Consider the following 14,656-nt stretch of genomic DNA (forward strand, 5'->3'; position numbering starts at 1 on the left):
GATGGCATGTTACAAAAAATAAAGGGGAAAAAAAATCAGTCATCGTCTCTAATTTACGAGTCCGAATGCAGTTAATGTCCAAGTCATCAGTGCTCAAGTCAAGTCATGAGTCCTTAAAATTAGGGCCCGAGTCAGACTCGAGTACTACAAGCCTGATATGAACACAGTAAAAATGAGTGTTTAAGCACCTCTCTCTTTCTTTCTCTCTCCCTCCATCTGTCTTTACCTTAGTGAGTGTGTCAAGGTCTCGCTTTCTCAGAGGCAGCCCGTGCAGGTGGAGTGTTTTAAGGCTATGCGAAACACCCAGGCATTTCTGCACGGCTTTGCAAAGCTGAAGAGTCATGCTCTTTGAATGGACAACAGGAGCCTTCTTCCTGACGGAGGCCTTATAGGAACCTGAAAAGCAGAATTAAGATTCTCTCACGTCTATAGAAGTGAGTTATAGTAAAGTGGAAATTTAAACAATTGGCTGCAGTAAACTATTAAACCAAATCCTGGAAATCCTCGACTTCTCTACCCAAATTCTACTACGGCTGGGCAATGTGACCATATTTCAATTTTTCCCCTAATTTGATTTTGGCCTATTCTAACATATCATGACATTACACTGCAGGCATTTGGTAGACACTCTTATCCAGCACGCCATACCCAGAGCAGCCTGGGGAGCAGCAGGGGGTTAGGTGCCTTGCTCAAGGGCATTTCAGCCTTTCTGATGGTCCAGGTAATCAAACCAGTGACCTTTTGGTCCCAAAGCTGCTTCTCTAACCATTCAGCCATGGCTTCCCCCATCAGTTCCATCTTCCCTATCATATGACGGTCAACAATCTGGGAGGGTGACGGGCATCATGTGCCTCCTTCAACACACATGAACCCAGCGAACCGCATCTTTTCAAACTGCTGCTCATGCACGCTCAGACGAAAGCGCTATCTACCCTCTTCCACATACATGAGCTCAGACACCCACGACTGGCTCGAGAATAGTTTTAGCAGTTTCTAATGTCTTTTTCAATGAAAAAAATACAAATTTACCCCCAGACTATACCAAATGTGTAGGAGACTATGGAATTACCAACCCTGAGAACCCAGACTAGTGAGATAGTAACTTCTGACAGCGACATAATGCAGCTGTTTGTTGATGGCTAATGCTGACAGTACAGGCGCCCAGTCTGGGAAGCTGATGGCATCTCCATTAAAGTCCAGCACTCCTTGGTGCACACCCAACTTCACAGCAGTTACCGGAGCCAAGCCCTGAGTCGCACACAAGGACTCGTAGCAGGACTCGAAGTCTTGAGCCGCTTGCCGTCTCATCTGAGTAGATCCCTGCATCGTTCACGTAAGCATCTGGTGACAGAGGAGCAGAAAAAAAATAAAACTCACAAAGAGTAGATACAGTATAAAAAGTCATAAGCTACAGTACACATCAATATCAGCACTCGGAGTATCGATACTGACCTGATACCAGTGCCGACTATGAAAAAGTTCTGATGCCAAGAAACATCATTTATACCACATTCGACTTACCTCAGCAGCTGGAGGTCTGAACTTGGAATTATGTAATTTTTAACCTCTGTGCATTCAAGCTACAAAAGTGGGTTAAGAAAACATGGATGCCTCCATTCGTCTTTTGGGAGCAACAAGTTGCATTCTGCTGCATTTGACAAACTCATGACTTGGAATAATTACATCACCTAAATCAAATGCTTTGGAGTAGCTTTCCACAAGCCTCTTACAATCCTTAGGCAAGATTTTTGCCCATTCTTCCTGACAGAACTGGCGTAACTCCGGTGTAACAAAGCTGAACATCCTTCGGTGTTCCCTCTGAAATTTAGGTCATTGTGATACATGTCTATTTCTGCAATAATATTAAAAAAAACCCAGGCCATTCTGTGGCTGGGACGTTATTTAATTTGAGGGGATTCCCAACCAAATAACGTGCATGAAATCGCTCGCTTCACACAGTCAAGCAGACAGAGGAAGTCCGTGTGTGTGCGCATGCGTAGGTTTACCTTGAGCGTGCACTGACAGTTCCATCATTCTGTCGCTAAACGAACAGCTGATCACACCGAGGTGCTCGCTGACCGCCGATATTTATTAGTTTGGTCCTGCATTTCTTTTCCTTCGTACATAATGTCTTTTCTTCTCGCTTTCCGTTACTGTAGTCGGTCTTTCACGTTTCATTTGCACACTCACGTCGTGCATTTTTCTCTCCTGTCTCAAATTTGAATCCCACAATGCCTTCCATGAACAGGGAAAGCCCACCACATAATGTATGACGTAGTATCTTGAATTGGGTCATGGTGAAACAGGAAAAAGTAGTGGAGAATTTAGGGCCATGTGGCTCTAAATTCATTAGTTATTCTATTTAAAAAAAAACTAATAAATTTGGAAGTCTGTGATTTGAATTCAGTAGCTTTTGGTCCACTAAACAAAAATAATTGGATGTCTGGGGAAATTATTTTTATGATCCACACTTGAAAAGTCTGAAAAGGTAGTACAGCTTTAAAGGAGATAGACAGAACCATGGCCTCACTTTTTGTTTATAAATGCCTTGAGACCTCGAGAATGGCACAGGAATAGTTTTAAGCGTTAACAATAAATCTAATATAGTAATTTTTACGATTAAAATGATTCATATAGGTAGCAGTCTGAGTGAATGACCTTCACATCTGTGACGTCACCATGGTAAGGCTATTGGTCTCATCGCCATTTTCGCTATACTAAAACACAGAGCTAGCTGCAACTCCGTTCCTCCATTTTGAGCTAATTTATCGCTATGCCACGTAGATGTGTTGCTGGCCGGTGCAGCAACACGACAGAAGGTGGATTTATGTTGCATTCATGGCCCAAGAATGTTTAAACTGCAAAGATTTGGACGCATTTTGCGAGAAGTTCAGAGGCGCCCAATGTGCCCGTGAAGTGGTCTGTCCTCTGCTCTGCACATTTTACTGAAGACTCGTACGAGAACTCTGATCTCTTGAGGAGCGTTGGCTATAAGCCCGTATTGAAAGAGGGAGCAGTACCAACAATTAAATGAAAAGAAAACTACAAGAAAAGGAAAGTAAGTTCAGTTGCACCAGTTCTCTCGGAGTGTGAGCCAAGCAGTAATGGCGGAGTACTCGGTATGGAGAAAACGGAGAATGAGTGGAGCAGCCGTCTGATTTCTCCGCTGGATTTGCTCGCCTCAGCAGCAATCTCTCGCCCTTACGTAGAAAAAGCAAATGAACGGAGAACTGAAAGTCAGATTGTTTCAAAACAATCGGCCACAAGATCGGTCTTCAAGAAGCGAGAACAAAGGTGGGTAAGCTCCGACTCTCATTTGGATAGATTAGATAGAACTTTATTGATCCCTTTGGGAGGGTTCTAAGACTGATTTGACTTCATTGATTGTGGGTTGACTCATTAAAACAGGATAGGTGTTATAACTTACGCAACATACATGTACATGCATGCATGCATTTTCACTGAAAAAATGTAAAAAGCTAATTAAATAATCAGATGAACTGAGACAATCACATTCTGAAGCAAATTATAAATCATCTTATACCGGTAACTTAAACACACAATACAAGTTACATGTATTAATCTAAATGCAGGTCAACAACGAGTGTTGCTGTTGGGAGGGACCACAGAGCCGGCCCGCCTGATCAGTTGAATGTTGAGGATGGAGCTGCCAGGCACACGAAAACGAGGAAGGCCAAAGAAGAGATACATGGATGTGGTGAGAGAGGACATGAAAGTGGCAGGTGTGGTAGAGAAGGATGCAAGGAGCAACAGAGACGAAAGATCCGCCGTGGCGACCCCGAATCGGGAGCAGCCAAAAGAAGAAGTTGTCATATCAATCAGTGAACAAAGTTCGATCTAAAAGGCCCCAAAGCTGTGATAATTACTCAATGGAATCAATTTTTTTCATGGAAATGTAAAGAATAAGGTTCATTTGATATAAAACACAGTTTAACTTACCTGCTGGGGACTTTTGACAGCAGTTTGAGTGCTTCTTTGTGTCTGTTAGTTTTGGGTTTAAAGTATGTCCTTGGATCTGCCAAGTTCAAAATGGCCACCAGTCATGTGACTGGAGTTCAGCATAAAAACACTGACTGCAGTGAATGAACCAATCATTACTATGACAATAACAATCCAATTAAGGAGCTGGTCATTGACTTTGGGAGGTCCAGACCAAGGTCACGACCAGTTCTGATCGAGGGAGTTGAGGTGGAGGCTTTGGATTCCTACAAGTACCTCGGGCTGTGGCTGGACAGGACTTGTAACACCAACCACCTGTACAGGAAGGTACAAAGCAGGCTGTACTTCTTGAGGAGGCTGCGGTACATCTCCAGGAAACTCCTGTGGATGTTCTATCAGTCCGTGGCCACCAGTGTCCTGTTTTACACCATGGTGTCCTGGGGGGGCAGCACATCCAAGGAGGACACATCCAGGCTGGACAAACTGATCAGGCGGGCCGGCTTTGTGGTTGTAATGAAGCTGGACTCTCTGGTGACGGTGGCAGAAAAGAGGTCTATGGACAAACTACTGAACATCATGGACGATGCCAGTCACCCTCTGCACACCGTCATCAGCAACCAGAGGAGCCTGTTCAGTGACAGAATGCTCCTTCCCAAGTGCAGGACGAACAGACTTAAAAACTCCTTTGTCCCTCACGCCATCAGACTGTACAACTCCTCTCTGGGAGGGAGGAGGGGTAACAGGAGGACAGAGGACGGGAAGGAGCAGTAGCCTAGCCTAACAATAAGCAATACCGGACAATGTGCAATATAAAATGTGCAATACCTCTCCTGCTAGATTTTTTTTTATTTGTATATCTCATCTCATTATCTCTAGCTGCTTTATCCTGTTCTACAGGGTCACAGGCAAGCTGGAGCCTATCCCAGCTGACTACGGGCGAAAGGCGGGGTACACCCTGGACAAGTCGCCAGGTCATCACAGGGCTGACACATACACACAGACAACCATTCACACTCACATTCACACCTACGGTCAATTTAGAGTCACCAGTTAACCTAACCTGCATGTCTTTGGACTGTGGGGGAAACCGGAGCACCCGGAGGAAACCCACGCCGACACGGGGAGAACATGCAAACTCTGCACAGAAAGGCCCTCGCCGGCCACGGGGCTCGAACCCGGACCTTCTTGCTGTGAGGCGACAGCGCTAACCACTACACCACCGTGCTGCCCTTCTTTGTGTATGTAAATACTTAATTTAATTTATTTAGAAGTTCTCTATTTTCTATTCTCTGTTTATTCTGTAATGATGCTGCTGGAATTTTAATTTCCCTGAGGGAACCCTCCCAAAGGGATCAATAAACTTCTATCTATCTATCTATCTATCTATCTATCTATCTATCTATCTATCTATCTTTGCTAGAGGCCAATTTGCATTTTCAGCATTCTATTAACACTAGTAGTTTAAAATGTACTAAGAGAATGCTTAATAAACAACATATCATGCAGCTTTCAACACCAAGGAGCTGCTGAAGAAGGCGCAGCAGAGACTGTACTTTCTGAGAATCCTCAGAAAGAACTGTCTCCCCCAAAATCTGCTCCGGACCTTCCATCACTGCTCCATAGAGTGTGCGCTCACGTACGGACTGTGGCCCTGTCCACACGGCAACGGATTCAGGTGAATCTGATAAAATTGTTTATCGTTTCGGCCTGGCGTCCACACGGCACCGGCGTTTTGGGTGCCCCAAAACGAAATCTTTTGAGAACGGGTTCCAGAGTGGAAAAATCTGGCAACGGCACCGTTGCGAAGTCGTCTGGATGAGTAGAACGGATTTGTTTATGATGACGTCACAACCATATGACTGTCGGTGCTTCACGCCGGGTAGAAGTGTAACGAACTCGATGCGAGTTGTCAACAAATCCTATAACTAGTCCAAACACTGCGGAAGCAGTAACCAAAACCGTGCACCGCCCGTGCGCTTTCCAAAAACAAAACCAATCCCGCCAGCAAAAATAGGGAAAAAAAGGAGCGATCTCACCTCTTCAGATGTTGGTTTAAGTCTGACAATACATTCCTCAAAAAAGGCGTAGAAGAAAGTAATCCATCAACGTGTAGCATTCAATTTATTCCGGACCATTAAAGAATTCTGGAGGATCTCAATGTTGGCGTACTGGCTTCCATCTACCCCCATTCATTCCTCTTTCCGTGTCTTTCGTTTTACGCTACTGATTAATAATCAAAACTTTATGTGGCTGATGCTACAGAAGAAGGGGTTTATGCGCATGCGTCTACTTCTTCTATTGTTCTGGTGTCTCCGATGGGACCGTCTTACAGCACATGTAGAGGTGTGGCATATGTATTGCATCGTTTTCAGCAAGCGTTGCGCTGCCATATGGACCTGAAATGTAACTGATCCGTTGCCCATGTGGACGCGATATTTAAAAAAAAAAAAAAATCTCGTTGCCGTTGTCGTGTGGATGTAGCCTGTGTGTATGGTCCGGCAGCTGCACATCCTCAGAGAAGGCGCTCCACAGGGTCGTTAGGGCAGCAGAGAAAATAATAGGCTGCCCCTCCCCACCCTGGAACAGATTTACACCTCCAGATGCCGCAGGAAAGCAATGGACATTTCAAAAGACTCTTCACACCCCGGTCATTGTCTCTTCCAGCTTTTGCCATCAGGCAAGTGATACAGAGCAATGAAAACCAGGACAAACTGCCTAAAAAACAGTTTCTATCCCAAAGCAATCATGGCTTTAAACTCAAATGTGCAATAGAACTATTCTTGGCCCTATCCCCAATGTGCAATTTGTGTATATATAAGAAAGAAAAGAAAGAAAAAGAAAGCACAACTTTATTCATCACACTTGTGAAATTTCCTCTCTGCATTTAACCCATCTGAAGCAGTGAGCACACACACATGAGCAGTGAGCACACACACACACATGAGCAATGAGCACACACACACACACCCAGAGCAGTGGGCAGCCATGCTAACAGCGCCCGGGGAGCAGTTGGGAGTCAAGGGCACCTCAGCCCAAGGCCGTCCCATATTAACCTAACCGCATGTCTTTGGACTGTGGGGGAAACCGGAGCACCCGGAGGAAACCCACGCAGACACAGGGAGAACATGCAAACTCCACACAGAAAGGCCCTCGCCGGCCGCTGGGCTAGAACCCAGAACCTTCTTGCTGTGAGGCGACCGTGCTAACCACTACTGCCCATATATATATATATATATATATATATATATATATATATATATATATATATATATATATATATATATACACACACACATACATACATACACACACACACACATATACACACACTACCAGTCAAAAGTTTGGAAACGCCTCTAATTCAGTGGTTTTTCATTATTTTAAAATTTTCTGAATTGTAGACTAATACTAAAGTCATCGACATTATGAAGAAATATATATGGAATTATCTGGTAAACAAAAAAAAGTGTTAATCAAACCAGAATATGTTTTATATTTTAGATTCTTCAAAGTAGGCACCTTCTGCTTAGATGACAGCTTTGCACATCTTGGCATTTTCTCAGTCAGCTTTACGAGGTAGTCACCTGGAATGGCTTTCAGTTTACAGTGGTGCCTTGTCAAGAGTTAATTTCTTGAATTTCTTGACCTCTTAATGTGTTTGAGACCATCAGTTGTGTTGTGAAGAGGTAGAGTTGGTATACAGTGAATGGCCCTATTTGAGGACTGTTCTAATCCATATTATGCCAAGAACTACTCAACTAAGTAAAGAAAAACGACAGTCCATCATTACTTTAAGAAATGAAGGTCAGTCAGTCGGAAAAATTTCAAGAACTTTGAAAGTATCCCCAGGTGCAGTCACAAAGACCATCAAACGTTATGATGAAACTGGCTCTCATCAGGACCGCCCCAGGAAAGGAAGACCTAGGGTTACCTCTGTTGTACAGGATAAGTTCATCAGAGTTACCAGCCTCAGAAACTGCAAGTTAACAGCACCCCAGATAAGAGCCCACCGAAATGCTTCACAGGGTTCAAGTAGCACACACATCTCAACATCAACTGTTCAAAGAAGACTGCGTGAATCTGGACTTTATGGTCGAATTGCTGCAAAGAAGCCACTTCTAAGGAAGAACAACAAGAGGAAGCGAATAGCTTGAGCCAAGGAACACAAGGAATGGACATTAGACCAGTGGAAATCTGTCTTTTGGTCTGATGAGTCCAAATTTGAGATTTTTGGTTCCAATCGCCATGTCTTTGTAAGGTGCAGAAAAGGTGAGTGGATGGTTCCTACATTGCCCCTTTTCCACCAAAGCAGTTCCAGGGCTGGTTCGGGGCCAGTGCTTAGTTTGGAACCGGGTTTTCTGTTTCCACTGACAAAGAACTGGCTCTGGGGCCAGAAAAACCGGTTCCAGGCTAGCACCAACTCCACCAAAGAACCGCTTACGGCAGCGGGGGGGGGGGGGGGGGGGGGGGGGGGGGGGGGGCAGAGTTGTTAAGACCAACAACAATAACAAGACCGCGAAAGATCGCCATTTTTAAGCGACAAGAAGCAGCAGCTGTACAAACGCGAAGTCATCCATTATTATTATTGTTGTTGCTGCTGCTTCTTCCGCGTTGTTTTTGCTTCGATATTCATGCCAAGGTTTATGCAAACGTAGCGACGTAACTGATGTATACAGCGACGTAATGACGTATACAACGACATAACTGACGTATACAGCGACGTAATGACGTGTCTTCTCTTAGCACCGCGAGCGATGGAAAAGCAAGCTGGTTCTCAGCTGGCTCGCAAGTTGAATGAGTTGTGAACCAGCACCGGCTTCAAACCAGCCCTGGAACTGATTTGGTGGAAAAGGGGTATATGTGTGGTTCCCACAGTGAAGTATGGAGGAGGAAGTGTGATGGTATGGGGTGCTTTGCTGGTGACACTGTTGGCAATTTATTCAAAATCGAAGGCACTCTTAGGTGGTGTTTACATTAGACCGTATCAGCGGATCATCAGATTAACGTTTTTAAAACGATTCGCGTGCACACAGCAACACCAATACATGGATACGCTAATCACATGACTAATTAGACGGCACGCAAGTTGAAATGTGTCAGTGCGGCTCAGCGCTTCCTCCTCAGCGGCTGCGCTCCAAATCACTCCGCCCTGAACAGCGAGTGCCCTCTGGAGGGTGCGCACTCCGGCCCTGCGCAGCTCACAGAGCGCGCGAGTGAAGCGCACGAGCAGTGATTCGGGACTGAGCCGCTGTGTGTGTGATCCCAGTGCATATCGGGCATGCGCAAGTCACTCACCACTTGCAAGTGGAAGGATGGCAAGCCTAAAGACAATCATAACTACACAATGGGCAGTATTTGCATCTTACCATGAACAACATTAAGAATGGCAAAGCAAAGCATTATATTCATACTTTTATACTCTTTAATGAAAAACAAAAAGGTGATACAAGGCGGAAACAATAGCAGGAAGTGAAGTCCGCGCCGTTTTTCAGCAGTTGCGTCACATGACCAACGTGGCATGACCAACGCCAGCGAATCAGGAAGGTGGATGTCACAGTGACGTTGTCCAATGACGACGTCAGCTAGAGCTCAGCACTGCGTTTCCTCGTATCTCAATGTTTACACAGCACCGGATCAGATACGAACTGGGTTGAATACGTGGGCCCTGGCGGATTCAAGTTGTTCCGCCCGTGGAGTCGTTTCCCGGCGTTTTAATGTGAACGGGCAGTGCATCCGCGACGAAAACGAGACGGATACGGTCTAATGTAAACACTACCTATGTAAGGGCTACTTGACCAAGAAAGAGGGTGATGGAGTGCTTCGTCAGATGACGTGGCCTCCACAATCACCTGATCTAAACCCAATTGAGATGGTTTGGGATGAGTTGGACCGCAGAGTGAAGGCAAAGCAGCCAACGAGTGCTCAGCACCTCTGGGAACTCTTTCAAGACTGTTGGAAAACCATTTCAAGTGATTACCTCATGAAGCTGATTGAGAGAACGTCAAGAGTGTGCAAAGTTGTAATCAAAGCAAAAGGTGCCTACTTTGAAGAATCTAAAATCTAAAACATATTTTGGTTTGATTAACCTTTTTAAGGGGAAGAAAGGGCAATATATACGGTTGCTGATGTGACAAAGTAACGTATTTTTAAGTATTCTATCAAATTTATGTACTAGAAAACAACGAAATATCTTGGTAATTGTAAATATAATAGTCGGTACGCTAAACGGCACAAGAGTCGCCATTTTTAAAAGACCGTGATGTCAGCCCTACCCACTGCACTAGGAGAGAAGCGTGTAATTATGGCGTCGGGCGCATCAAGTGAAAGCGACAGCTCTGTCGAATCGTACGAAGAGATCCCGCAAGACACACTGCAAGCAGGCTATGGCTTTGAAGGGTACCAGTTTGAACCTAGGAGAGGTACTCTCGACTCCGGTGATGACGAAAGAAGAGAAGAAAGTTCGAACTCGCTTGGTGTTTTTCAGCGGAAACGAGTGAAAAGACACGTCTGGAGGATCGTTATGCTTTCCATCGGTCCTGTTATTACACCCGAAAGCAACACACTGTGGCATTGTGTAGCCGATCACTTACAATTCATCCTACTTTCCGATTCACACGTGCTATTCCCAACCTCAGTGAGCCAACACAACTGGGCACGTCATGAGTGTTACGCAGAGAAAATGAACGTGCATTCTGATTGGATAAAATTATCATGGCGGGCTGTTCAAACTGCGGAAATAGTTTGCTCGAGCTACTTTCAAAACACTAACTTTCCAACCTTAGAACAAAAAACTTTTGTAAGTCTTGAATAAGGTTCATCAATGTGTGTTTTATTGTTATATTTACTCTATATATTGCCCTTTCTTCCCCTTTAAAGTTTACTAAATGATTCCTTACGTGTTGCTGCATAGTCTGGATGACTTCAGTATTAATTTACAATGTAGGAAAAAAATAAAAACATCGAATTTGAACGTGTTTCCAAACTTTTGACTGGTACTGTATATTTTTTTTTCTTTTTTCTCATCAGTGCAATCTGTGTACATATGTGAACCCCGATTCCAAAAAAGTTGGGACAAAGTACAAATTGTAAATAAAAACGGAATGCAATAATTTACAAATCTCAAAAACTGATATTGTATTCACAATAGAACATAGACAACATATCAAATGTCGAAAGTGAGACATTTTGAAATTTCATGCCAAATATTGGCTCATTTGAAATTTCATGACAGCAACACGTCTCAAAAAAGTTGGGACAGGGGCAATAAGAGGCTGGAAAAGTTAAAGGTACAAAAAAGGAACAGCTGGAGGAGCAAATTGCAACTCATTAGGTCAGTTGGCAATAGGTCATTAACATGACTGGGTATAAAAAGAGCATCTTGGAGTGGCAGCGGCTCTCAGAAGTAAAGATGGGAAGAGGATCACCAATCCCCCTAATTCTGCACCGACAAATAGTGGAGCAATATCAGAAAAGAGTTCGACAGTGTAAAATTGCAAAGAGTTTGAACATATCATCATCTACAGTGCATAATATCATCAAAAGATTCAGAGAATCTGGAAGAATCTCTGTGCGTAAGGGTCAAGGCCGGAAAACCATACTGGGTGCCCGTGATCTTCGGGCCCTTAGACGGCACTGCATCACATACAGGCATGCTTCTGTATTGGAAATCACAAAATGGGCTCAGGAATATTTCCAGAGAACATTATCTGTGAACACAATTCACCGTGCCATCCGCCGTTGCCAGCTAAAACTCTATAGTTCAAAGAAGAAGCCGTATCTAAACATGATCCAGAAGCGCAGACGTCTTCTCTGGGCCAAGGCTCATTTAAAATGGACTGTGGCAAAGTGGAAAACTGTTCTGTGGTCAGACGAATCAAAATTTGAAGTTCTTTATGGAAATCAGGGACGCCGTGTCATTCGGACTAAAGAGGAGAAGGACGACCCGAGTTGTTATCAGCGCTCAGTTCAGAAGCCTGCATCTCTGATGGTATGGGGTTGCATTAGTGCGTGTGGCATGGGCAGCTTACACATCTGGAAAAACACCATCAATGCTGAAAGGTATATCCAGGTTCTAGAGCAACATATGCTCCCATCCAGACGACGTCTCTTTCAGGGAAGACCTTGCATTTTCCAACATGACAATGCCAAACCACATACTGCATCAATTACAGCATCATGGCTGCGTAGAAGAAGGGTCCGGGTACTGAACTGGCCAGCCTGCAGTCCAGATCTTTCACCCATAGAAAACATTTGGCGCATCAAAAAACGGAAGATACGGCAAAAAAGACCTAAGACAGTTGAGCAACTAGAATCCTACATTAGACAAGAATGGGTTAACATTCCTATCCCTAAACTTGAGCAACTTGTCTCCTCAGTCCCCAGACGTTTACAGACTGTTGTAAAGAGAAAAGGGGATGTCTCACAGTGGGAAACATGGCCTTGTCCCAACTTTTTTGGAATTGGGGTTGTAGAACCAATACAATTCTGTTTACATTCTGTTTATACTATTTTACCAGTGCAATTCTGTATAGTTTATTTATTTTTATACTTTTCCTATAACTCATGAGTCAACAGCACCTTCAGTTTCGTTGTACCTTTGAAAAAGTGAGACAATAAAGACTTATCTTTAGCTAACTAACTCCCTCCAGCAAGCTAAAATCATTGACTTCAAAGCAGTATTCTAACTTTTATCCATCTGCTAGCAAACAGATTATTAGCTTTAAAAGAGAAACAGAAAGCCAGTTACTTTTAAGCTGTCATGTTTTTTTTTTCTCCCTTTTAATTGTTAAATCATTTTCTTGCCGTTATGCCTCTTATTACCTGTTTGTTATTGTCGTTTCCTTATCAACCGTCTCCAGGGAGGATGTTGTTGTTGCTGTACCGCGGCTGTTTAAAAAAAAATAATAAACGCCCTTATTTCTTCTTCGTCATCTTCTTCTTGTGTGGTTTCATGATACAGAGCGCCAATAGCGGCGATAAGAGGAACTGCACCTCACACTCCAAGTCAATACAATCCGAATCAGAAACCAGTTTACTTCCAAGTACGTTCTCACAGACAAGGAATTTGTTTTGGTGATTGAACAGTTAAGGGTCGGAGGTGGAACGTAGAATATCAACTTTATTTTCTAGAAGAACGACCCAAAAAGTGAATTCATTCTTCCTGGTGTCTAATTTGCACCCTAAAATTGAATAAAACGGTTAAAATATACTGGTGGGGCGGCACGGTGGTGTAGTGGTTAGCGCTGTCGCCTCACAGCAAGAAGGTCCTGGGTTCGAGCCCCGTGGCCGGCGAGGGCCTTTCTGTGTGGAGTTTGCATGTTCTCCCCGTGTCCGCGTGGGTTTCCTCCGGGTGCTCCGGTTTCCCCCACAGTCCAAAGACATGCAGGTTAGGTTAACTGGTGACTCTAAATTGACCGTAGGTGTGAATGTGAGTGTGAATGGTTGTCTGTGTCTCTGTGTCAGCCCTGTGATGACCTGGCGACTTGTCCAGGGTGTACCCCGCCTTTCGCCCATAGTCAGCTGGGATAGGCTCCAGCTTGCCTGCGACCCTGTAGAAGGATAAAGCGGCTAGAGATAATGAGATGAGATGAAATATACTGGTTTGCGCAAGTTCCGGAGGTTTGTTTACATCTCACTTATGCGCACTTTTACCGCCAGGGGACCGTCGTCGTGACGTTATTTAAGCCAAACAGACTGGGAGCAGCTCTGTGTTTACTTGCAAACCAAGCACGCTTTGGTCGTGACAGGTTGTGTAAAATGTCTGAAAGTGATAGCGATTTTGAAGTAGGAACTCTCCAAATTGAATATCGAGAGGTGAAACCATATATGTATGAACCTATGGCCATTGCGAAGCCATAGTGGATATAGGTAACGATTACTTGACAGTGCGCCGGTAGGCCACGTTAGCCTGCCATCCGCGGTATTTCCCGGTGTCAATATATCGGGCCTGACATCTCATCTCGTCCATCAATGATTTTTTTTTTCAACTACCAAGCATTTAAATGAAAAAAGGTAAAAATGTTTACCTCCAATCTTCTCCTTTTTGCTTGAGCGTTGTTGGTCCATTTCTTCTTTAACTGCTTGATTTTGTGTTCGAATTTTTTTCGGAACAGCGTCAGGTTTGAGCCTTCTCTGTCCGACACTGACACCTAAACTCTGCAACAGATGGGGATTCTTCAAAAAGTGATCGGAGCACAGAGTGGCATGTTTACCCGGCTGCCAACCCTCTAGCTTCACGCGCACAATCCACTCTCTCTGCCTCTTCTCCTCTCTCAGAAAAAGGTAAAAACTTCTTCCTGAACCGGTCCCATTGTTACAGTTCACTGCACAACAATAAGGCATGGGTTTTTCTTTGGAAATTCCCGAACGCACGTCTGCACTCAAGCCGAACGGCAATGCAAATAAACGGAAGTGGACTCAACTCAAGCGGTTTGTTTGTCTTGAATGGCATCACGCGCCGAGTGGTCACGAAAATCACTGAACAGAAATTTGCCGCGATCCTCGCTAACTTATTTTAATTATTACTTATTAACAATACTTCTTGGGAGTATTGTTAAAAGAAAATTAAAAGAAAATTACAGAGGGTTTTTTTAACATCTAAAGATTCAAATGTGCATAAATTGAAAACCTTTGCCTATGATCTTTAAGATGGAAAAAATTAGCAAAGACAAAAGTAGCTATGTGGTGGCATGGTGGT

The 14,656-nt window shown here is 44.1% G+C and overlaps 1 protein-coding gene across 1 annotated transcript in view; it reads right to left on the reverse strand.

The window, feature by feature from the left end:
* The window catches only part of cep78 (centrosomal protein 78), a 38,830-nt gene extending 25,954 nt beyond the window's left edge, over nt 1–12,876 (reverse strand). Inside the window, exons 1-3 of the mRNA XM_060931350.1 lie at nt 12,781–12,876; nt 1,074–1,341; nt 227–396 (exon numbers count right to left, since the gene is read on the reverse strand). Of these exons, the coding sequence (XP_060787333.1) occupies nt 227–396; nt 1,074–1,326 (423 nt within the window). The 5' untranslated portion in view covers nt 1,327–1,341; nt 12,781–12,876. The remainder of the gene's footprint in view (nt 1–226; nt 397–1,073; nt 1,342–12,780) is intronic.
* Nucleotides 12,877–14,656: the final 1,780 nt, after the last annotated feature.

Source organism: Neoarius graeffei, chromosome 10 (genome assembly GCF_027579695.1).
Source record: "Neoarius graeffei isolate fNeoGra1 chromosome 10, fNeoGra1.pri, whole genome shotgun sequence".
Lineage (NCBI taxonomy): Eukaryota > Metazoa > Chordata > Actinopteri > Siluriformes > Ariidae > Neoarius > Neoarius graeffei.